Source organism: Giraffa tippelskirchi, chromosome 4, assembly GCF_054371585.1.
Source record: "Giraffa tippelskirchi isolate mGirTip1 chromosome 4, T2T-mGirTip1v1.2.pri, whole genome shotgun sequence".
Classification (NCBI taxonomy): domain Eukaryota; kingdom Metazoa; phylum Chordata; class Mammalia; order Artiodactyla; family Giraffidae; genus Giraffa; species Giraffa tippelskirchi.
The window spans coordinates 125,929,464-125,955,889 of NC_137278.1; the positions used below are offsets into that span (position 1 = coordinate 125,929,464).

Sequence of the window (26,426 nt, forward strand, 5' to 3'; positions counted from 1 at the left end):
TTCTCTCTTTCCATCCTGAAAAATCACCTAAAAATAACATGAAGAATAAGAAACACAAATTTCATTTTTGGCAAATTTAGCAGACAAACCACAAAATGAGCACAGAGGCCACCTAACTCAATAGACATAGAATACGGTTGTAGACTACAGGCATTGTTATGGTTGTAGATATCAGAAAGAACACAGGGGTGGTGAGGGGCACAATGTGGAGGGTGACGGGCACTCTCTAAGGTATAAACTCCTTAATTTTATCAGTGGAAATAAGGAGCATGTGCTGACAGCCAGAGCTCTCCTGAATATGGTTTGATTTTAATAAGCAAAGGGGAACACTGCTAACCAAGCAATCACACAGATAAACTGTATTTGCAAGAGAAGTCTGTCTCTGTGGCTATGCATCTCCATTAACTGGGGCAAAAGGAAGGAGGGAAAGAAGAAAAATTAACAGTCAAAAAAGAATATTCACAAGAAAAATGCTGCTATAGAGCAGGTGAAAATAATGACAAATATTAGCCATACAATTATTAGCCAATAAAACAATTATGCAATCAGCTCCAAGTTGGGATTCACAAAAAATATATAATCAAAAATTTTATTGATTAGCAGCATAACAACTAAACCAGTATAATCAGTCACTCACCTCTGATTTGTGTTTTATTTTTTCTTCTTCTAAAATACGTGCAAATTCTTCTTTCTGGTGTTCAAATTCTGATTTGAGAAATGTATGTTCATAGCGAAGCTTATTATATTCAGCTCTATACTTTTCCACCTCCTAAATTTAAAAAGACTGTAATTTATCACAAACTTAAAAGTGAATTTATAGTTACTTTAAAAATCACTTTTGCAAAAAATTTAAACTGTTTTATACTGAAAGCCATTATAAAAGTAAAAAATAAGCTTAACAGAAATATAAACAAACGTTGGAAAAGTCCTCATGACAAGAATGCTACAAACAGAATTAGTACACTCCTGAAAAGGTATTAACAAAGCAAATCATCATTAATCTCATTTCCTCATTGATTCTCATAATAGAAACATGCAGCATGTCAGAAGTTTTGACTTCTGGGCTTAATAAAATAATACTTAAGAATGTAGCACACCTTTCAAAATAGATTTTAAAAATTAATTCTATGAGAGAGTAGCACTGAAATATTTACACTACCATGTGTAAAATAGCTAGCTAGTGGGAAGCTGCTATATAGCACAGGGAGCTCAGCTGAGTGCTCTGTGATAACCTAAAGAGGTGGAATGGGGGGTGGGGGTGGAAGGGAGGCTCAAAAAGGAGGGTATATATGTATAGATACAGTTGATTCACACTGCTGTACAGTCAATATTGTAAAGCAATTACATTCGAATTTTTAAAAATAATAAAAATTAAAACTAATTCTATAACATAAAATACCCCCTTAAAAGTCAGAAAGGATGAATTCTAAGTATGTAAATGGTTATTTGAATGCTTAGCATAATAACCTAACATTCAAATGTTATAATGATAGTCCAAGTCAACACACCAGTCTGAAGTATAACACCAACCCTCCTGACTAACCAAGAACACACGCAATACCTATGATCCAATTCTGCTCCCTAACACTAAAAAGTTGATGGCATTCTGAATCTCAATAAAAATTTAGGCAACAGAGCAAGAAGAAGTGGGAGACACTATTTCAACATGCATCAAGAAATTAATAAGGCAAGCATGCCTCCTAAAATACTCACTGTAAATCTTCAGTTGAAAGATTTCTAAGCCAGTTTATTGACCAAGAAACTGGGTTTCATGATTTTATTATGGACATACTTTGATTAAAAAAAAAAAAAAATCCTTTCACTTAACTTGATCATCTAACTCAGGTTCAAGTGATTCTGTTATATCCCAAAATTAAATCTACTCAGTTCAGTTCAGTCTCTCAGTAGTGTCCAACTCTTTGCAACTCCATGGACTGCAGCACACCAGGCCACCCTGTCCATCACCAACTCCTGCAGTTTACTCAAACTCATGTCCTTTGAGTCGGTGATGCCATCCAACCACCTCATCCTCTGTCATCTCCTTCTCCTCCCACCTTCAATCTTTCCCAACATCAAGGTCTTTTCAAATGAGTCAGCTCTTTGCATCAGGTGGCCAAAGTATTGGAGTTTCAGCTTCAACATCAGTCCTTCCAATGAACATTCAGGACTGATTTCCTTTAGGAGGGACTGGTTGGATCTCCTTGCAGTCCAAGGGACTCTCAAGAGTCTTCTCCAACACCACAATTCAAAAGCATCAATTCTTCAGCGCTCTTTCTTTAGAGTCCAACTCTCACATCCATACATGACTACTGGAAAAACCATAGCCTCAACTAGACAGACCTTTGTTGGCAAAGTAATGTCTCTGCTTTTTAATATGCTATCTAGGTTGGTCATAACTTTTCTTCCAAGGAGTAAGCGTCTTTTAATCTCATGGCTGCAGTTACCATCTGCAGTGATTTTGGAGCCCAAAAAATAGTTTACTACTACTAAACCGTAATGCTTTGGTTACCAACGAGGATGATATTCAAAAAATGACTTTATCAAGCCAGAAAATCATTTAGAAAAGAGGATTCCACAACTATTTTGTGCAATGGCAATATCACTAGACTACAACTTTCCAAAAGGGTCCACTGTAAAGGAGACAATATTCATTTGCATGTATAAGGTTCAGTATATTTATTAAATAATGTAACATATAAAATGTCCAGTATAGTACCTAGTATAGTCAATATTTGTCATCTTTTCCTGTTCCTTTATCAAACAATTAGTCACATTACACTAACATTGCATATGAGGAGACATCTCAATTTGAAGAAAAACTAATAAATTTTTACTTTTCTGAGGTTGCTTGAAATTCATCCTTTCATTTAACAAATATTAATTGAGCACCTGCTGTATGCTAAGAGTTTCAGGAACTCAGACTATAACAGTCAACCAAGACAGATAAAGGTTCCTCTTCTCATGCAACTCACATTCTAGCAGTTGTAAAGAGAAAAATTTTAAAACAAATACAATAAATATATAGCATATTTAGAAGATTATAAATATTAGAGAAAAATTAAAAGTAGAGCAGAGTAAATTGGCATCCAAAAATTTAAAGAGTGATGGGAAAGGGAGGCTGCCATATTAAATGGAGGCAGTAGGTCAAAGTAGGCCTCACTGGGAAGGTGAAATTTCAGCTGCCTTGAAGATGAGAAAGTTAACCAAGAGATATATGGCAGGAGTAATAGCTACAGCAAAGTCTCGAACTGCACCACTTTTAGAGTACCAAAGAAACACCAACAAGGTTAATGTGGACAGAGGAACAGGATCTTATCCTGTGCAGTCTTGAAGGGCACTATAAGGACTGTGAGTAAGAATGGAAGCCACTGCAGGGCTTTTGAGTAGGAAAATGATGCTTTTCTCATCAAGCCTTTCACAGTCTAATGAAAATATAAACACAAATTACTTACTTCATCTAGATTCTTAAAACGTTCTCTCATTGGAGTTTCCAGCTCTTGTTGTATTTGGGCTCGTAACAATTCCAACTTTTGTGGAGTTAATACCTAACACATAGAGAAATACAAACAATTCTAAATACAAAATCACAAATATTAAATTCAGGAATCAAGCAAATTTTGAAGCCTCTCTCCTAATCGTAACAGTGAAATTTAACTAACAAATGTTGCAATATACTTAATTTTACCATAATCATTATATAAACAGAACCATCACTTGAAACAACAAAACTCAATTTCAAGCTCTGAGAGATTAACAGACTAACACACAGAGTCAAACTTCATAAAGATTACAAAAATTTACCAGGAACTATGTCTCTCCCCATAATTAGTTCAAAATCTCAAGTGAAAAATAATTTACGCATATAAATACCTAAAAACAGGCAATATACGTTTACCGGACAGGTAAAGATGAACAAAAAAGATATTTAGTATAGAAAGAATGGCACATCAAAGGTATGGGAAAACTAAACCTTAGGTAGAACACAAAACCAAAGAATGGATAAAATATTAACAAAATCCCATTAACATGAGGTAAAGACAATCACTGATTATTATAGCTATTATTAGGAAAAACTATGTTGGCAGCTAAGATTATCATGTTGGATACAGTGGCCAAGTCTTTTTTGAGAGCAAGCAAAATAAATTATAATAATTTGGTATACCACAGGAAATTCTTCAGAGTTATTTTCAATCAGATAAGGCTGACATTTACTGTTCCAGCAAAATTAATTTAGGCTCCTCCCTTTTATAAACTTACAGAACTCATATTTCAATAAGTAAGTATATATGTAAACTTCTTAAAAGAACACGGTCTTTAGTTACCATGTGTTCCCCAAAACTCAGACTACTGCCCAGTGCATAGGAAACAATTATTTGTTGAATGGATTAATGAATACTGGTTGCGAAAAAAAAAACAAAACCTAGTTTGTATTTACATTTATCTCTGAAAACTAAGAATAATGTTCACGGATTTATTCATCAATACTCCAAATATTTCAAAAACTTTAGTGAATGAATGCCTACTACATATAAAGCATCATATAACACACTATAATCTACATAACATACTGTTTTAAATTCCTTACAAGCATTAATTTTGATTGCCACAACAATCCAGAATATATTGAGTAGCTACATTATCATATCCCTTTTTATCAAAACACACAAAGAGTCAAACTTCATAAAGATTACAAAAACTCCAGGAGGTATATCTCTCCCCCAAAATAGCTCAAATCTCAAGTGAAAAATAATTTATACATACAAATACCTAAAAATAAGCAATATAGTTTTAATGGACAGGTTAAGGACAAATGAAAAAGATATTTAGTATAGAAAGAATGGCACATCAAAGGAATAGGAAAACTAAAACTTAGGTAGAACACAAAATCAAAGAATGGATAAAATATTAGATTCCCTGGGGAGAAAAATGATCCTCAAAGGTGGCTTAAAGGCATTTTAGGTGGAACCACACTAAGCACTACAGGAAATTCAGAATCCTGGGACACTGTGTCAATACTGGTAGTAATCTCCAGACTCTGTAACAACCAAGACCATGCTGAAACATTCTGTTAAACACAGCCCAGGTGAGGTGCATCCTGGCTGGAAACAAAAGGGAAAGGGGAGCCATAGAGTAGAAGGTTCCTGAATACCAAGTTCATACTCTTATAACTTACTCAGTATTTGTTTAAATTTTTTTCTTTTTACTTGAAATGAATAAATATAATTACATAAGTAAAATAATTCAAACAAAATGTAATAGGAAAAAACTGTCCTTTTCTCACTTCAGTCATCTAGCTTCCCTCTTAGAAAGCAACCAGTATAAGTAACCTCCATAGCCTTCTTGAGGCAGTCTATAGATGCATAAGCACATACACTACTTTAAATTTTTACAGAAAGAGGAGGAGGTCCTAAGATGGCAGAGGATAGGACAGAGAGACCACTTTCTCCCCGACAAATTCATCGAAAGAACATTTGAACGCCAAGCAAATTCCATAAAACAACTTCTGAATGCTGGCACAGGACATCAGGCACCCAAAAAGGCAGCCCATTGTCTACGAAAGAAGGTAGGACAAAATATAAAAGGTAAAAAGAGAGACAAAAAAAGAGGTAGGGAAGGAGATCCGTCCAGGTAAGGGAGTCTTAAAAAGAGAGAAGTTTCCAAACACCAGGAAACACTCTCTCTGGCGGGTCTGTGGCGAGCCTTGGAATCTGTGGCAAGCCTTGGAATCTCAGAGGGCAAAAAAACCAGGAGGAAAAATAAATGAATAAAACCCATAGATTACGTGCCTAACAGCAACTCCCAGTGGAGCAGCAGCCCAGACGCTCGCATCCCCCACTAACAAGCAGGGGCTGGACAGGGAGGCACGAGCTGCATTGCTTAGGGTAAGAACCGGGCCTGAATGCCCTGAGGGCAATCTGAGGGAACTAGCTTGAGATAGCAACCCAGACTGTGGGATAGCTAGCCTGAGAAAAGCCCTAACCTAAGACACCGCCAGGCCCACTCACAGAACAAAGGACTGAGCAGAGCTAGCCAGCTGTGGGCCGGCCCATCCCTTGCTGGAGACAGGCAGGCGAGGGCAGCCAGAGCAGGAAGGGCACAATCGCGGCCCCAGAGAGGCATCCTATACCAAACTACAAGCAGACTTGTTGCTAACCAAGACCTCTTGGGATTCTGGATGGTCAACCTCTGCCGGGAGGGTCGCAGTCAGAGATCAGCTCCCCAGAAGAGACACATGGTACACCTGAGAAAGCGCCTGTTGTACACCCAGAAAACTGAGCAGCTGGGATGGGGGAGGCGATAAGTTGCAGCCTTCAACTGGGGGCGATTGTGCTCGCCAAGCACCTGGTCACCTGAGCTGCTTGGACCTGGGACAGGCACAAAATGCAGGCCCAACCAAGTCTGCGCCTTTGAGGAGTACCTGAGAACCTGAACCTGAGCAGCTTAGACCTGGGGAGTGCATGCAACCCAGGGCCCGCATCAGACAGTTCCCGGCAGAGCAACCTAGAGCCTGAGCAGTGTAGACCGGGAAAGCACACACGGCGTTGAGTGGGGGCAAAGCCAGTGCGGCTGAAACACTGTGAGCACTCCCCACACACACGCCAGTGATATTTGTTTGCAGTGTTCCTCCCTCCCCACAGTACAACTGAACAAATGAGCCTAAAAAAAGTGACCACCACCGCCCCCCTTGTGTCACAGCGGAAACTAGACACTGAAGAGACCAGCAAACAGAAGAAGCCAAAACAAACAGAGGGAACCGATTTGGAAGTGACAGGTGAAATAGATTAAAACCCTGTAGTTAGCACTGACCACATAGGAAGGGGCCTATAGACCCTGAGAAGTACAAGCCAGACCAAGGAACTATCTGAAAATGAAATGACCCCACACTGTCCGCAACAGCTCCAGAGAAAGTCCTAGATGTATTTTTACTATTATCGTTTTTTTTAATTTAAAGAAATTTTTTTAAGTCCCCTATTACTCCTTTAATTTTCATTTTTATACCCTACCATTACCTTGCAAAAAAAAAAAAAAAAAGATCCCATTTTTAAAGCAAACTTCATATATATATATTCTATAATTTTTGTGATTTTTTTTTCAATATTGTATTTTTGAGAATCTAACCTCTACTCTAGATTTTTAATCTTTGCTTTTTGCTATCAACTTTGTACCTTTAAGAACCCAATCTTCAGTACCCATTTTTACTTGGGAGCAAGATCACTGGCCTGATTACTCTCTCCCCTTTTGACTCTCCTTTTTATCCACCAGGTCGCCTCTATCTCCCCCCCACTTTTCTTCTCGACCCAACTCTGTGAATCTCTTTGTCTGTTCCGGGCTGTGGAGAACACTTAGGGACCTGATTACTAGCTGGATCTGTCTCTCTCCTTTTGATTCCCCCTTTTATGCTCCTGGCCACCTGTCTCCTTCCTCCCTCTTCCCTTCTCTGTGTAATTCCATGAACATCTCTGAGGGATCCAGACTGTGGAGAGCACATAGGGAAGTGATTACTGGCTAGCTTGCTCAGTCCCCCTTTGATTCCCCCTCTTCTCCTCCTGGTCACCTCTATCTCCCTCCTCCCTCTTCTCTTTTCCATGTAACTCTGAGTACCTCTCCGGGTGTCCCTCACTGTGGAGAAACTTTTCATCATTAACCTAGATGTTTTATCATCGGTGCAGTATAGGATGGAGAAGTCTTGAGGCTACTGTAAGAATAAGACTGAAAACCAGAGGCAGGAGGGTTAAGTCCAAATCCTGAGAACACCAGAGAACTCCTGAATCCAGGAAGCAGTAATCAATAGGAGTTCATCAAACACCTCCATATCTACACTGAAACCAAGCACTACCCAAGGGCCAACAAGTTCCAGAGCAAGACATACCACACAAACTCTCCAGCAACACAGGAACATAGCCCTGAGCTTCAATATAAAGGCTGCCCGAAGTCACACCAAACCCACTGACATCTCAAAACTCATTACTGGACACTTCATTGCACTCCAGAGAGAAATCCAGCTCCACCTACCAGAACACCAACACAAGCTTTCCTAACCAGGAAACCGTGACAAGCCACCCACCCAACCCCACCCACAGCGAGGAACCTCCACAATAAAGAGGAACGACAAACTGCCAGAATACAGAAAGGCCACCCCAAAAACAGCAATATAAACAAGATGAAACGGCAGAGAAATACCCAGCAGGTAAAGGAACAGGATAAATGCCCTCCAAACCAAACAAAAGAGGAAGAGATAGGGAATCTACCTGATAAAGAACTCTGAATAATGATAGTGAAAATGATCCAAAATCTTGAAAACAAAATGGAGTTACAGATTAATAACCTGAAGACAAGGATCGAGAAGATGCAAGAAAGGTTTAACAAGGACTTAGAAGAAATAAAAAAGGGTCAATATATAATGAATAATGCAATAAATGAGATCAAAAACACTCTGGAGGGAACCAGCAGTAAAATAATGGAGGCAGAAGATAGGATAAGTGAGGTAGAAGATAGAATGATAGAAATAAATGAAACAGAGAGGATAAAAGAAAAAAGAATTAAAAGAAATGAGGACAACCTCAGAGACCTCTGGGACAATGTTAAACACATCAACATTCGAATCATAGGAGTCCCAGAAGAAGAAGACAAAAAGAAAGACCATGAGAAAAATACTCTAGGAGATAATAGTTGAAAACTTCCCTAAAATGGGGAAGGAAATAATCACCCAAGTCCAAGAAACCCAGAGAGTCCCAAACAGGACAAACCCAAGGCGAAACACCCCAAGACACATATTAATCAAATTAACAAAGATCAAACACAAAGAACAAATATAAAAAGCAGCAAGGGAAAAACAACAAATAACACACAAGGGGATTCCCATAAGGATAACAGCTAATCTTTCAACAGAAACTCTTCAGGCCTGAAGGGAATGGCAGGACATACTTAAAGTGATGAGAGAAAATAATCTACAGCCCACATTACTATACCCAGCAAGAATCTCATTTGAATATGAAGGAGAAATCAAAAGCTTTACAGACAAGCAAAAGCTGAGAGAATTCAGCACCACCAAACCAGCTCTCCAACAAATGCTAAAGGATCTTCTCTAGACAGGAAACACAGAAAGGGTGTATAATCTCGAACCCAAAACAATAAAGTAAATGGCAACAGGATCATACTTATCAATAATTACCTTAAATGTAAATGGGTTGAATGCCCCAACCAAAACACAAAGACTGGCTGAATGGATACAAAAACAAGACCCCCATATATGTTGTCTACAAGACACCCACCTCAAAACAAGGGACACATACAGACTGAAAGTGAAGGGCTGGAAAAACATATTCCACGTAAATAGAGACAGAAAGCAGGAGTAGCAATACTCATATCAGGTAAAATAGACTTTAAAACAAAGGCTGTGAAAAGAGACAAAGATGGGCACTATATAATGATCAAAGGATCAATCCAAGAAGAAGATATAACAATTATAAATATATATGCACCCAATATAGGAGCACTGCAATATATAAGGCAAATGCTAATGAGTATGAAAGGGGAAATTAACAATAACACAATCATAGTGGGAGACTTTAATACCCCCCTCTCACCTATGGATAGATCAACTAAACAGAAAATTAACAAGGAAGCACAAACTTTAAATGATACAATAGACCAGTTAAACCTAATTGATATCTATAGGACATTCCACCCCAAAACAATGAATTTCACCTTTTTCTCAAGCGCACACGGAACCTTCTCCAGGAGAGATCACATCCTGGGCCATAAATCTAGCCTTGGTAAATTCAAAAAAACTAAAATCATTCCAAGCATCTTTTCTGACCACAATGCAGTAAGATTAGATGTCAATCACAGGAAAAAAAACTATTAAAAATTCCAACATATGGAGGCTGAACAACACGCTGCTGAATAACCAACGAATCACAGAAGAAATCAAAAAAGAAATCAAAATATGCATAGAATCGAATGAAAAGGAGAACACAACAACCTAAAACCTATGGGACACTGTAAAAGCACTACCAAGGGGAAGGTTCATAGCAATACAAGCTTACCTCAAGAAACAAGAAAAAAGTCAAATAAATAACCTAACTCTACACTTAAAGCAACTAGAAAAAGGAAGAAATGAAGAACCCCAGGGTTAGTAGAAGGAAAGAAATCTTAAAAATAAGGGCAGAAATAAATGCAAAAGAAACAAAAGAGACCATAGCAAAAATCAACAAAGTCAAAAGCTGGTTCTTTGAGAAGATAAATAAAATTGATAAACCATTAGCCAGACTCATCAAGAAATAAAGGGAGAAGAATCAAATCAACAAAATAAGAAATGAAAATGGAGAGATCACAAAAGACAACACAGAAATACAAAAGATCATAAGAGACTATTATCAGCAACTATATGCCAATAAAATAGACAACTTGGAAGAAATGGACAAATTCTTAGAAAAGTACAACTTTCCAAAACTGAGCCAGGAAGAAATAGAAAATCTTAACAGACTCATCACAAGCACGGAAATTGAAAATGTAATCAGAAATCTTCCAACAAACAAAAGCCCAGGACCAGATGGCTTTACAGCTGAATTCTATCAAAAATTTAGAGAAGAGCTAACACCTATCCTACTCAAACTCTTCCAGAAAATTGCAGAGGAAGGTAAACCTCCAAACTCATCCTCTAAGGCCACCATCACCCTAATACCAAAAATGCCACAAAGATGCCACAAAAAAAGAAAACTACAGGCCAATATTACTGATAAACATAGATGCAAAAATGCTTAACAAAATTCTAGCAAACAGAATCCAACAACATATTAAAAAGATCATACATCATGACCAAGTGGGCTTTTTCGCAGGGATGCAAGGATTCTTCAATATCTGCAAATTGATCAATGTAATACACCACATTAACAAATTGAAAAATAAAAACCATATGATTATCTTAATAGATGCAGAGAAAGCCTTTGACAAAATTCAACATCCATTTATGATTAAAAAAACCCTCCAGAAAGCAGGACTAGAAGGAACATACCGTAACATAATAAAAGCTATATATGACAAACCCACAGCAAACATTATCCTCAATGGTGAAAAATTGAAAGCATTTCCTCTAAAGTCAGGAATAAGACAAGGGTGCCCACTCCCACCACTACTATTCAACATAGTTTTAGAAGTTTAGGGCACAGCAACCAGAGAAGAAAAAGAAATTAAAGGAATCCAGATTGGAAAAGAAGAAGTAAAACTCTCACTGTCTGCAGATGACATGATCCTCTACATAGAAACCCCTAGAGACTCCACCAGAAAATTACTAGAGCTAATCAATGAATATAGTAAAGTTGCAGGATATAAAATTAACACACAGAAATCCCTTGCATTCCTAGACACTAACAACAAGAAAACAGAAAGAGAGATTAAGGAAACAATTCCATTCACCATTGCAACGAAAAGAATAAAATACTTAGGAACATATCTACCTAAAGAAACAAAAGACCTATATACAGAAAACTATAAAATACTGGTGAAAGAAATCAAAGAGGACACAAAGAGATGGAGAAATATACCGTGTTCATGGATTGGAGGAATCAATATAGTGAAAATGAGTATACTACCCAAGGCAATCCATAGATTCAATGCAATCCCTATCAAGCTACCAACGGTATTTTTCACAGAACTAGAACAGATAATTTCACAATCTGTATGGAAATACAAAAAACCTCAAATGGCCAAAGCAATCTTGAGAAAGAAGAACGGAACTGGAGGAATCACCCTGCCTGACTTCAGGCTTTACTACAAAACCACAGTCATCAAGACAGTATGGTACTGGCACAAAAACAGAAATATAGATCAATGGAAAAAAATAGAAAGCCCAGAGATAAATACACGCACCTATGGACACCTTATCTTTGACAAAGGAGGCAAGAATATACAATGGAGAAAAGACAATCTCTTTAACAAGTGGTGCTGGGAAAACTGGTCAGCTACTTGCAAAAGAATGAAACTAGAACATTTTCTAACACCATGCACAAAAATAAACTCAAAATGGATTAAAGATCTAAATGTAAGACCAGAAACTATAAAACTTTTAGAGGAAAAAATAGGTAAAACACTCTGCGACATAAATCACAGCAGGATCCTCTATGACCCACCTCCCAGAATATTGGAAATAAAAGCAAAAATAAACAAATGGGACCTAATTAAAATTAAAAGCTTCTGCACAACAAAGGAAACTATAAGCAAGGTGAAAAGACAGCCTTCAGAATGGGAGAAAATAGCAAACGAAGCAACTGAGAAACAATTAATCTCAAAAATATACAAGCAAATCCTGCAGTTGAATTCCAGAAAAATAAACGACCCAATCAAAAAATGGGCCAAAGAACTAAACAGACATTTCTCCAACGAAGACATACAGATAGCTAACAAACACATGAAAAGATGCTCAACATCACTCATTATTAGAGAAATGCAAATCAAAACCACAATGAGGTATCATTTCACACCCATCAGAATGGCTACTATCCAAAAGTCTACAAACAATAAATGCTGGAGAGGGTGTGGAGAAAAGGGAACCCTCTCACACTGTTGGTGGGAATGCAAACTAGTACAGCCACTATGAAGAACAGTGTGGCGATTCCTTAGAAAACTGGAAATAGAACTGCCATATGACCCAGCAATCCCACTGCTGGGCATACACACCGAGGAAACCAGAATTGAAAGAGACATGTGTTACCCCAATGTTCATTGCAGCACTGTTTATAATAGCCAGGACAGGGAAGCAACCTAGACGTCCATCAGCAGGCGAATGGATAAGAAAGCTGTGGTACATATACGCAATGGAATATTACTCAGCCATTAAAAAGAATACATTCGAATCAGTTCTAATGAGGTGGATAAAACTGGAGCCTATTGTACAGAGAGAAGTAAGTCAGAAAGAAAAACACCAATACAGTATACTAACGCATATATATGGAATTTAGAAAGATGGTAATGACAACCCTGTATGCGAGACAGCAAAAGAGACACAGATGTATAGAACAGGTCTTTTGGACTCTGTGGAAGAGGGCAAGGGCAGGATGATATGGGAGAATAGCATTGAAACATGTAAATTATCATATGTGAAATGAGTCTCCAGTCCAGGTTCGATGCATGATACAGAGTTCTAGGGGCTGGTGCACTGGGACAACCGAGAGGGATGGGATGGGGAGGGAGGTGGGAAGGGGGTTCAGGATGGGGAACACATGTATACCCATGGCAGATTCATGTCAATGTATGGCAAAACCAACACAATATTGTAAAGTAAAAAATAAATAAAACTGGAAAAAAAAAAGATTAAAAAAAATGGATTAGGAAGAAACATGAGATACCAAATAACGCATTATCAAATATCAACTGAAATATCAAATATACTTTATGAATCTTAATGGAAAATTGGCAGATATTTGTCATATCAATCAAGATAGATCAATAAAGGATGAATAGAATAAAAGCACAAGTTATCAAGACTGGTAAATTCTGAGTTATTAAATATAGTAGCTTTTTTCTGTATAAAGAAAATAGCAGGCTATATATACACAATTTTGAAAATCAACTTGTGTTACTAAAAAAACAACAACAAAAGATAGCAATTGAGCATATCTAATGCTTAAATAAATAATTCATACTTCAAGATCAGTGCAATCTTTGGAATAATAATTCTTTTAAATTTCTAATATAAAAAGACAATAAGGAAATGTATCAGTAAAGAAAAATCTTCCTTTTCACAGTATAGTTAAGAGGAGGACAAAGTTATTAAATTATCTCCACAAAGAGATACAGGCAATTTACCTTGAGAAAATGTTCCAAGTCAGAAATAAATTACTTCTGAATGGATATTGGGAGCATTATTGTAAGCGAAATCAGTCAGAGAGAAAAAGACAAATACTGTATGATTGCACTTATATGTGGAATCTAAAAAAATGAACTCAAAAAAACAGCAGATTGGTGGTTGCCACATGGGTGGGCTTGGGGGAGAAGAAGTGAAGGAAGTTAAAGATATACACTTTCAAACAAAAGATAAATAAATTCTGGGGATCTAATGTACAGTATGATGACTACAGTTAACAGTACTGTATTGTATACTTGAACATTATTAAGAGAGTAGATCTTAAAATTTCTTACTATAAAAAAGAGAACTGTGAAGTAATGGATGTGCTAATTAACCTAATGATCACTTAATGGTAATCATTTCATATAATGCTGTACATCTTAAACTTGCCCAATGTTACATGTAAACTATATCACAATAAAGCTGGAAAAAATCACTGGCTCAAAAAATAAATAAATAAATAAATAAATAAATTTTTACAGAAAGCAAGGCATACCATATACATTTTTATGCACCTTGTTTATACATTGAAGGTTTTTGAGCTTAAGAATGGCATCACCATATGTATATTTTAGGAAGAAGCAAGATGGATCAAAAGTGCTGGTAGGAGAAAACTGGTGGCTATGGGAAGGAGAAGCAGTGAATGGGGCTAGAGAAACCAAAGAGAAAGTTTCTGTTATAATATGGTTTATGATGTGAAGAGACTAATAATTGAGTCCAAAGTGAGAAGGAATTGTTTCAGTTAGTTCAGTCACTCAGTCGTGTCAGACTCTTTGTGACCCCATGGACTGCAGCACGCCAGGCCTCCCTATCTATCACCAACTCCCAGAGCTTGCTCAAACTCATGTCCATCGAGTTGGTGATGCCATCCAATCAACTCATCCTCTCTCATCCCCTTCTCCTCCTGCCTTCAACCTTTCCCAGCATCAGGGACTTTTCCAGTGAGTCAGTTCTTAGCATCAGGTGGCCAAAGTATTGGAGCTTCAGCTTCAGCATCAGTCCCTCCAATGAATATTCAGAACTGATTTCCTTTAGGATGGACTGGCTGGATCTCCTTGCAATCCAGTTCAGTTCAGTCACTCAGTTGTGTCCGACTCTTTGCGACCCCATGAATTGCAGCACGCCAGGCCTCTCTGTCCATCACCAACTCCCGAAGTCTACCCAAACCCATGTCCATCGAGTCGGTTATGCCATCCGACCATCTCATCCTTTGTCGTCCCCTTCTCCTTCCGCCTCCAATCCTACCCAGCATTAGGGTCTTTTCCAATGAGTCAACCCTTCGCATGAGGTGGCCAAAGTATTGGAGTTTCAGCTTCAACATCAGACCTTCCAATGAACACCCAGGATTGATCTCTTTTAGGATGGATTGATTGGATCTCCTTGCAGTCCAAGGGACTCTCAAGAGTCTTCTCCAACACCACAGTTCAAAAGCATCAATTCTTCAGTGCTCAGCTTTCTTCACAGTCCAACTCTCACATCCATACATGACCACTGGAAAAACCATAGCCTTGACTAGATGTACTTTTGTTGGCAAAGTAATATCTCTGCTTTTAAATATGCTATCCAGGTTGGCCATAACCTTCCTTCCAAGGAGTAAGCGTCTTTTAATTTTATGGCTGCAATCACCATCAGCAGTGATTTTGGAGCCCAAAAAAATAAAGTCTGACACTGTTTCCCCATCTATTTCCCATGAAGTGATGGGACCGGATGCCATGATCTTAGTTTTCTGAACGTTGAGCTTTAAGCCAACTTTTTCACTCTCCTCTTTCACCTTCATCAAGAGGCTCTTTAGTTCTTCTTTGCTTTCTGCCACAAGGGTGGTGTCATCCGCATATCTGAGGTTATTGATATTTCTCCCGGCAGTCTTGATTCCAGCTTGTGTTTCTTCCAGCCCAGCGTTTCTCATGATGTACTCTGCATATATGTTAAATAAGCAGGGTGACAATATACAGCTTTGACGGACTCCTTTTCCTATTTGGAACCAGTCTGTTGTTCCATGTCCAGTTCTAACTGTTGCTTCCTGTCCTGCGTACAGGTTTCTCAAGAGACAGGTCAGATGGTCTGGTATTCCCATCTCCTTCAGAATTTTCCACAGTTTATTGTGATCCACACAGTCAAAGGCTTTGGCATAGTCAATAAAGCAGAAATAGATGTTTTTCTGGACCTCTCTTGCTTTTTCGATGATCCAGCGGATATTGGCAATTTGATCTCTGGTTCCTCTGCCTTTTCTAAAACCTTGCAATCCAAGGGACTCTCAAAAGTCTTCTCCAACACCACAGTTCAAAAGCATCAATTCTTCAGTGCTCAGCTTTCTTTATAGTCCAACTCTCACATCCATACATGACTACTGGAAAAACTATAGCTTTGACAAGATGGACCTTTGTTGGCAAAGTAATGTCTCTGCTTTTTAAGTGGCCTAAAAGCAGTTCCCAAAGGAAATTAAATAGAAGGCAGAAAAAAATATTTCAAAAAGCAGTATCTAAAATTTTTCTTAATTTGATGACAACTATAAACTCACAGACCTAAGAATCTCAATAAACCTCGGTACCAGAAACATGAAGAAATGTCCAATGGGAAGTCAACCAAATTACTGAAAAGCAGCAATAAAGGAAAAAATTTAAGAGCTGACAAGAAAAAAATATATTAGATAAACAGAACAAAGATAAAAATGACAACAAATTTCTTAGGTGACACTTAAGTGAGAAGATAGAAGAGCAACATGTTAAAGTATTAAGGGAAAAAACTGTCAACCCAGAATTCAAAACTCAACAGAAGTCTCTTTAAACACCATTTCTTTTATATATATAAAAGTTGAGGACTTCCCTGGTGGTGCAGTGCATAAGAATCTGCTTGCCAAGGCAAGGGACACGGGTTTGAGCCCTGTTCCAGGAAGATTCCACATGCTGTGGAGCAACTAAGCCCATGCATTACAACCACTGAGCCTGAGCTCTAGAGCCTGCAAGCCACAACTACTGAGCCCCACATGTCCAGAGCCTGTGCTCCGCAACAAGAGAAGCCAGCAAAATGAGAAGACACCACAATGAGAAGTCCAAGCACTGCAACCAAGAGTCGCCCTTGCTCTCTGCAAATAGACAAGGCCTGCACTAAGCAATGAAAAGCCACTGCAGTCAAATAAATAATAAAAGCTGAAAAAATTCTTACCAGTATTTCTGTATTATAAGAAAATTTTAAGTCCTTAACATGGCAAAAACACCACCCAGCTGTGGATGTGACTGTTGATGGAAGGAAAGTGCAATGCTGTAAAGGGCAACATTGCATAGGAACCTGGAATGTTAGGTCCATGAATCAAGGCAAATTGGAAGTGGTCAAACAGGAGATGGCAAGAGTGAAGGTCGACATTTTAGGAATCAGTGAACTAAAATGGACTGGAATGGGTGAATTTAACTCAGATGACCATTGTATCTACTACTGTCGGCAAGAATCCCTTAGAAGAAATGGAGTAGTCATCATAGTCAACGAAAAGGTCCAAAATGCAGTACTTGGATGCAATCTCAAAAACAACAGAATGATCTCTGTTCGTTTCCAAGGCAAACCATTCAGTATCACAGTAATCCAAATCTGTGCCCCAGACCAGTAATACTGAAGAAGCTGAAGTTGAATGGTTCTATGATGACCTACAAGACGTTCTAGAACTAATACCCAAAAGAAGATGTCCTTTTCATTACAGGGGACTGGAATGCAAAAGTAGGAAGTCAAGAGATACCTGGAGAACCAGGCAAAAAATTTATTTTTATTATTTTGTTTTTGAGCCAAAGATTTTTTCCAGCTTTATTGTGATATAGTTTACATGTAACATTGGGCAAGTTTAAGATGTACAGCATATATATGAAATGATCACCATTAGGTTATCATTAGGTTAGTTAGCACATCCATTACTTCACAGTTATCTTTTTTATAGTAAGAAATTTTAAGATCTACTCTCTTAATAATGTTCAAGTAGACAAAGCCTGCACTAAGCTCTTCACTGATGTGAAGAGCCAGCTCACTGGAAAAGACCTTGATGCTGGGAAAGATTGAAGTCTGTGAGGAGAAAGGGATGACAGAGGATAAGATGGTTGGATGGCATCACTGACTGAAGGGACATGAGTTTGAGCAAGCTCCAGGAGCTGGTGAATGACAAGGAAACCTGGCGTGCTGCAGTCCATGGCGCATAGCAGAGTCGGACATAACTGAGCAGCTAAACAACAACAACACCCATCAGATTTCAAATTAGTAGTTATTAGTTGTGATCTTTTCCTGCAATCAGTCAACAGCACCAACTGTTTATTTCTGCTTATCTAGTGCTTGTTACAGTAAGGTTTTATTAACATTGGAGGCATGGGTTGATAGAGTCAAAAGCCATCTTTCAAGTCACGCAATATAGTACGTCAGTGTCATCCAATTCATGGGTTCCTTTGACAGCAGTGTGTGTTGTTCAGTATCTTCTTGAAATCTTCCACTGGTGGAAATACCACCACTTTAACCTCCACCATGCTTACTGTTTCATTCCTTGGTGTACGTATTTAGATTTAAAAACCTCAGAAAGGTAAGTTGAAGAGGGAAATAAAATTTGAACCTTTAGAACTGTTAATTTGTTTTGCAAAGATTGAGTCCTACGTGACTGCAATCTGTGGGCACTAAACCAAAGGTATTCAAATTAGCATTTTCAGACATTGAAAATGTAACTACTCTGTTTCCTGAAAGTAACATGTAGACACGCTTATTTGTAACAAGCACATACAAAATAGCCTAAAAAGACTGGAGTGGCTACATTAATATCAGATAGAACAGACTTCCAGACAAAGATTATTACTAAAGATAAAAAGAATATTTTTATAACCCCAAAAGGGTCATTTCATCAGGAAGGTGATGACTGTCAGCAAATAGTTACATTTCTATGCCTTCATTTTCTCATGTGATAAAGGACATAAAAGTTGTTTTCTAACAGGGATTGTTGGACTGATGAGATAAAAATAGGACTGATGAGATAAAAATAACCTGTATATTTTTAGTATAGCCTCTGGCACATAATAGATACTCATAAATGATGGCAATTTTTATTGTTTGAATACAGACTCCATGAGGGCAGGAATTGTTTTTAGTGTTTCTGTAGTGCTTAAGATGGTGCCTAGCAAGCATTTTTTTGTACAAATGACATGAATAAATAAATGAGTCAGAATTGTTCTATTCATATATGTTCCACTTGTTGTTTCATAGGTACCTAGATAGGTAGAGCCTTAATATTTTAGAGTTGATATTCTAGTTCTCTTTCATATCTGCTGTGAATTGAGTTGCATCCTCACAAAAGTTGAAGTTTTAATTCCCAGTACCTCAGAATGTAACCTTACTTGGAAATAAGAATTTTCCAGATGAAAAGGTAATCCTGAAGTATGATGGGCTGTTAATGAAATATGACTGATGTCCTTATAAGAAGAGGGTAGACAGAAACACATGGGTGGGGAGTGGCGTGAGGCAGACAGAATGTCCTATGATGACAGAAGTCACGGTTGAAGTCCTGCAAGCTGCCAGGATACACCAAGGATTGTCAGTACATCAACAGAAGCTAGGACAAGGCAAGGAAGTATTCTTCCTACAGTTTTCAGAGGAAACATGGCCTAGCTGACAACTTGATTTTGGACTTCTGGCCTCCAGAACTATGAGGCAGTAAATTTCAAAGCAGAATTCCTATTTCAAACGTCTATGACACAGGGCTCTTCCTTCTGTGCTTCACTGCTCTCAGTGTTAGAGAACCTAGTGAACTTGTAAAGTGATCCACTTTCATTTATGGATTGGAGCATGTTAAGCATTTTCTTCCATATTGAAATGAAATCATCCTTCCTATAGCCTTCCTATTGTTTCTTGCAGTGTGTCTTGCCTGTGTGTTTGTGTGCTAAGTCACTTCATTCGTGTTCAACTCTTTGCGACTCTACTGTTGCAACTATGAACTCTATGAACTGTAATCCACCAGGCTCCCCTGACCAGGGGATTCTCCAGGCAGGAATACTGGAGTTGTTTGCCATGCCCTCCTCCAGTGGATCTTCCCAAACCAGGGATTGAACATCCATCTCTTATGTCTCCTGCACTGGTAGGCAGGTTTTTTACCACTAGCGCCACCTGTGTTCTTTGGACCTACACGAAAAAACTCTAGGTATTTCTCCATGTGATAACTTCCCAAATGTTTGCTGATAAATAAAATTTATCTGGTAAAGTTTCTGTTTTTCAAGATAAACATATCTGGTTTCTGTGTGATATTTACCTGGCAAAAATAACTGAAAGAAACATCTATACATAAATACACATAGTGAAGCAATTTAGCTATTTGCTTAATGGGTATTTGCAATTTGTACAAATTGTGAGTTGAGTAAAGGTAAGTAAATTTAACAAAGTAAAATCAGCAAGAAATACTTCAGTGAAGGTTTTATGAAAGATGATTATTTTAAAAATACACATGTATTATATTGTCTACTTGCAAAATGCCTTTTCTGATTTAAGATTTATTATCTCTTTGGCTTTCATAGAAAAACAGTATAAAAGACATTCATTTAAAGAATATTCTGCATCACCTGTGTAGCTGTAGTGATTGGGGATGAAAATAGTGCCTAGTTCATAGGATAATTTCAAAGGTACAGTGAGTCAATGCATAGAAATTCTTCATACACTGCTTTGATGTCATAAGTGGTTAGAACAAGTTAGCTATTACATTGCTATTATGTAACATGTTAACAAAACCTTTTCTAAAAAAATGGGTGTCATTTTATGTATTTCTGATAATTACGAAACATATATATACTTTCTTTGTGCCTGGCAATGAAAACTGTGCAACCCATATGTTTCCCTTATTATTTGGCTGCTAGGAAGTTCAGAGCAAAATTTATTACTTTGTCATTAATTTCTTAAGAATCTCTGGTACAGTGATATTTGCCTCCTTAAATCAAAGCATTCTTTGAAAAAATTGGTCTGTATAGTATTATACATTTAATAGGACAAATGTTGGAGTGTTGAAGATTTGTTTTTATAGATTTAATGTAGGTAATAAAACATAGATGGTTGTATGATGAAGCATTCTTTTAGGTTTGTTTTGAGACAAGTAGTGGCAGTAATTCCATTAAAAATCTAAGACACAGCATAATTTCCTAATGTGGCATCAGTTTAACCCTCTAATTCAGTCTTTGGTGTATGTCAGCTTTGAGAAAGAGGGAGAAGGGAGGAAGATAGTTGGTTTTTTTTAATCTGTCTGCTTGTTGTTAATAAGTTGCCTATGAAGCAGTCTTTAACCATAGTTAAGAGACCTCACAAGACTGATTTGAGTGTTGTTTTTTCCTTTGTGAGACCTATTTTTCCATCAGTATCATTTTCCTGCCATCTTCAGTTCAGTTGCTCAGTTGTGTCTGACTCTTTGTGACCCCATGGACTGCAGCACACCAGACCTCCCTGTCCTACACCAACTCCCGGAGCTTACTCAAACTCAGGTCCATCGAGTTGGTGATGCCATCCAACCATCTCATCCTCTGTCGTCCCCTACTTCTCCCATCTTCTATCTTTCCCAGCATCAGGGTCTTTTCCAGTGAGTCAGTTCTTTCCATCAGGTGGCCAAAGTATTGGAGTTTCAGCTTCAGCATCAGTCTTTCCAATGAACATTCAGGACTGATTTCCTTTAGGATGGACTGGGTGGATCTCCTTGCAGTCCAAGGGACTTTCAAGGGTCTTCTCCAACACCACAGTTCAAAATCATCAATTGTTCAGTGCTCAGCTTCCATTATGGTCTAACTCTCACATCCATACATGACTACTGGAAAACCCATAGCCTTGACTAGATGGACCTTTGCTGACAAAGTAATGTCTCTGCTATTTAATTTGCTGTCTACGCTGCTCATAACTTTTCTTCTAAGGAGCAAGCGTCTTTTAATTTCATGGCTGCAGTCACCATCTGCAGTGATTCTGGAGCACAAAAAACAAAGTCTGCCGCTGTTTCCATTGTTTCCCCATCTATTTTCCATGAAGTGACGGGACAGGATGCCATGATCTTAGTTTTCTAAATGTTGAGCTTTAAGCCAACTTTTTCACTCTGCTCTTTCACTTTCATCAAGAGGCTCTTTAGTTCTTCTTTACTTTCTGCCATAAGGGTGGTGTCATCTGCATATGTGAGGTTATCGATATTTTTCCCGGCAATCTTGATTCCAGCTTATGCTTCATCCAGCCCAGTGTTTCTCATAATGTACTCTGCATATAAGTTAAATAAGCAGGGTGACAATATACAGCCTTGATGTACTCCTTTTCCTATTTGGAACAAGTCTGTTGTTCCATGTCTTGTTCAAACTGTTGCTTCCTGACCTGCATACAGATTTCTCAAGAGGCAGGTCAGGTGGTCTGGTATTCCCATCTCTTGAAGAATTTTCCACAGTTTATTGTGATCCACACAGTCAAAGGCTTTGGTATAGTCAATAAAGCAGAAATAGATGTTTTTCTGGAATTCTCTTGCTTTTTCTTGTTGGTAATTTGATCTCTGCTTCCCCTGCCTTTTCTAAATCCAGCTTGAACATCTGGAAATTCACAGTTCACATACTGTTGAAGCCTGGCTTGGAGAATTTTGAGCATTACTTAACTAGTGTGTGAGATGAGTGCAGCTGTGCAGTAGTTTGAGCATTCTTTGGCATTGCCTTTCTTTGGGATTGGAATGAAAACTGACCTTTTCCAGTCCTGTGGCCACTGCTGAGTTTTCCATATTTGCTGGCATATTGAGTGCAGCACTTTCACAGCATCATCTTTTAGGATTTGAAATAGCTCAACTAGAATTCCATCACCTCCACTAGCTTTGTTTGTAGTGATGCTTCCTAAGGCCCACTTGACTTCACATTCCAGGATGTCTGGCTCTAGGTAAGTGATCACACCATCATGGTTATCTGGGTCATGAAGATCTTTTCTGTACAGTTCTTCTGTGTATTCTTGCCACCTCTTCTTAATATCTTCTGCTTCTGTTAGGTCCATACCATTGTTGTCCTTTATTGAGCCCATCTTTGCATGAAATGTTCCTTTGGTATCTCTAATTTTCTTGAAGACATCTCTAGTCTTTCCCATTCTATTGTTTTCCTCTATTTCTTTGCACTGATCACTGAAGAAGGCTTTCTTATCTCTCCATGCTCTTCTTTGGAACTCTACATTCAGATGGGTATATCTTTCCTTCTCTCCTTTGCTTTACAATGTCTTTACAATTGCTGTACAATGTCACAAACCTCAGTCCATAGTTCTTTAGGCATTCTATCAGATCTAACCCCTTGAATCTGTTTGTCACTTCCACTTGCATAATCCTAAGGGATCTGATTTAGGTCATACCTGAATGGTCTAGTGCTTTTCCCTACTTTCTTCAATTTAAGCCTGAATTTGGCAATAAGGAGTTCATGATCTGAGCCACAGTCAGCTCCTGGTCTTGTTTTTCCTGACTGTATAGAGCTTCTCCATCTTTGGCTGCAAAGAATATCATCAGTCTGATTTCAGTATTGACCATTTGGTGATGTCCATGTGTAGAGTCGTCTCTTGTGTTATTGGAAGAGAGTGTTTGCTATGACCAGTGCATTCTCTTGGCAAACCTCTTGTTAGCCTTTGCCCTGCTTCATTCTGTACTCCAAGGCCAAACTTACCTGTTACTCCAGGTATCTCTTGACTTCCTACTTTTGCATTCCTGTCCCCTAAGATGGAACAGACATCTTTTTTGGTGTAAGTAATAAGCACGAGATAAGCAGAAATAAATAGCTAGCATTACTGAGTGATTACAGTAAGATATCACAAGTAATAGCTACTAATTTAAAATCTGACAGGTAGCCTTGCTCTACATTTTGAGCAAATAGAAAATGAACAATGTAAAGAAACATCAAAAGAAACTGTAGTCAGTACATTAGTATCAACTATCCGTTACTTGAGAAACTCCACAGAAATTTAGAAAATCTTTATTTTTAAAGTATGTTTAATTGTGAATATTTATCAATTCAGACTGGCCTTTCCTCCAGTTATTCTGAAGAGTAAGATATTATTTAAATCAGAACAGAAAATATAATAAAAATTTACATCAAATAAAAATTTTGTGGCTTAATTCTACAGAGTAGCTAACATTCTCGAGTATATGAAAGAAGGTTAAATTATACCACTGGAGATACAACAAAATACTCATTATGCATATAGAGAGAACTTACCAAATTTACCAAAATTACATATGTATCTCCATTAAACATCTGACTAATTTACACTAACTTGAATATATTTTCTTACCTGCAGCTTCATCTCTTCTAAGTCTTTAGTTTTCTCTACTAATTCTCCTCGCACCTCTTCAAGCAGCAGCTGAAATTTTTCCTGGTGAGTTTGCTTTTCATTTAATAGGCGTTTGAGTTCATTTTGTGACTTTATGTACTCACTTTGCAACCTGATTTTTAGAAAAGGAAAAATTTAAGTGTATCCACTGCTTTTTAATTGTATTACCTTAAGGTCAACCATATGAAACAAGATCAACATCATATATTCTATTTAAACTTCCAAATATCATTGCTTTACCAAGTGTCACTTAATTATTAACACTGTAATTTCTGAATAAAATTTTACTTTGAAGGAAAAAAAATTTAGCCACCGAGATACATAAATTTTATATCCTACTTTCAAAATAAGACTTTAATAAATTTATAATTCACTTGATTTAAAGAACATTTACTGTATTCAAAAAGCTTTAAATGTATATTGTACATTATAACAAAATTACACTGTATGTTCCAGAGCAAATATTCAGACAAAATAAAAATTTTTAATCAAACCTCTCACCTCCAAATTTAAATAATTACCTTGTGTGTTCAGCTTTCAGAGTCTGATAATTAGCTTTATGATGTTCACATCGTAATCGTTCATCAACTAACATTTTTTGGAACTCAGGTTGAGAATGTCTCAGTTCACTGTCTCCACCAGGAGGAAAAATGGTGGGAAATGCATCCATATTGGTAACTGAGTGGACAACCATGTAAAAATAAGTTCTGGCTTTCTTAACGTCTTAGTTTTCTTTCCAAGAGTATTTTCCACTTTCTTCTTGCTAACACAGAATCTCAGGAGGTCAAATTATACCTGTAGAGAGACATACACTTAATGATCAGTGAACTTCTTCAGTGTTATATATTTTTATCACTTACTATTCTCATCATTTATATAACAAAACTCAATTTTCAGATTTTCAATTGTTCATAAAACAAAATTCAAAAATAAAGTTGAATCATACCTTAAATTTTCTTTACTTCCATGCAGTTTCTGTGACCATCAAGGTCACATCTTCAAGTAGTAACCTAACTAGAAGTATTGATTCTTCCACTATAGGTAGTCCTAGATTCACATATCTCCAACATTTTCTAAAGCTACTGAGGTAAAGGGTGGATTTCAAGGATGGATTATGGTACAAAATCCATACTCTGAACCCAGGGGAAAAGCCATTTGGATCTTGGTAAATGACTAGTGAGAGTCACAATCTTCAAAAAGATGAGCCTGAACATGTAATTATGTCTGTGATTGATGTTACAAAGGGTGTTTTACTTGACACAAGGTGACTGCACTCGGGCAGCATATTCAGAGGAGAAATCAGTTAACACATAAATATTGATCATCTATGTATTATGCACTGTGCTAAGGACAGGAAACTCAACCACCTCTGTTATCCCCAAAAGCACCAATTCAGGTGCTTATAATTCAGGATTATAAAAGTAACTGCATGTTTGCTTTATCTAGAAGTAAAAAATGACAACAGTGTTCTTACTGTAAATAAAAACAAAAATTTTAATCAAAATAATTCTGCTACTTTTAACTTCATTTATCTTTCTCAAGACTATTATATATTTTTTCTTCCTATCTCCCTTAGTCATGGGTGATTACAAATTACCTTTCCTTACTACAAGAGACAAATCTTTAGCCTACACAAACCAATCATTAAATTACTGACTCTTGCTTGAAATACATCATTTCTGATAAATTAATGTGATGTCTACATAAGAAGATTTTAAACTAAAAATGAGGTCTCTTTGGTTTCCTACTTTGTCTATGAAGAACCTGCCTGCACCGTAGGAGACATGAGTTCAGTCCCTGGGGTTGGGAAGATACCCTGGAGAAGGAAATGGCAACCCATTCCAGTATTCTTGTGGAAAATCCCATAAACAGAGGAATAATCTGGCGGGCTACAGTTCACAGAGTCACAAAAAAGTCAGACATGACTTAGCAAAGAAACAACAACAACAAAAGTCTTTCAAGGACGCTTTACTTCTTATTCTTAGGTTTAGTGTGCACAAGGATTCAACCAGGTATAATGTACACAAGGATTCAACCTTTGAAAATGCAGACTGAACTGTTTGTAGCAGCTGCCTCAACATTATCCTGTTACAAGTATACATTTTACATTTGCCATGGAATTAATAAACTAGATCATAAAACTGGCATGTAATTTTGATTATGTTCTTTGATCCAAATTAATTTTTAAGAGACAGAAGCATACAATAAATATATCTCATATTTGCTATTAATATCACCAAAATGCATTATAAGGCTTTAATTTTAATTAGCCAAAAGCTTA

At 37.5% G+C, this 26,426-nt stretch overlaps 1 protein-coding gene across 5 annotated transcripts in view; it reads right to left on the reverse strand.

Annotated features, from left to right (window-relative positions):
* Positions 1-24,921, reverse strand: part of CEP83 (centrosomal protein 83) — a 79,658-nt gene extending 54,737 nt beyond the window's left edge. For 4 of the 5 annotated variants that reach the window (XR_014082568.1, XR_014082569.1, XR_014082570.1 and 1 more), the window contains exons 1-4: positions 24,667-24,921; positions 24,107-24,257; positions 3,453-3,545; positions 638-769 (exon numbers count right to left, since the gene is read on the reverse strand). Coding sequence is in view for 2 of the 5 variants with exons in the window: in XM_081592166.1 (XP_081448292.1) it covers positions 638-769; positions 3,453-3,545; positions 24,107-24,257; positions 24,667-24,839 (549 nt within the window). In the remaining 3 variants the exon portion in view is untranslated. The remainder of the gene's footprint in view (positions 1-637; positions 770-3,452; positions 3,546-24,106; positions 24,258-24,666) is intronic. The other variant, XM_081592167.1, reaches the window with a different exon arrangement.
* Between the last annotated feature and the right edge of the window lie 1,505 nt (positions 24,922-26,426).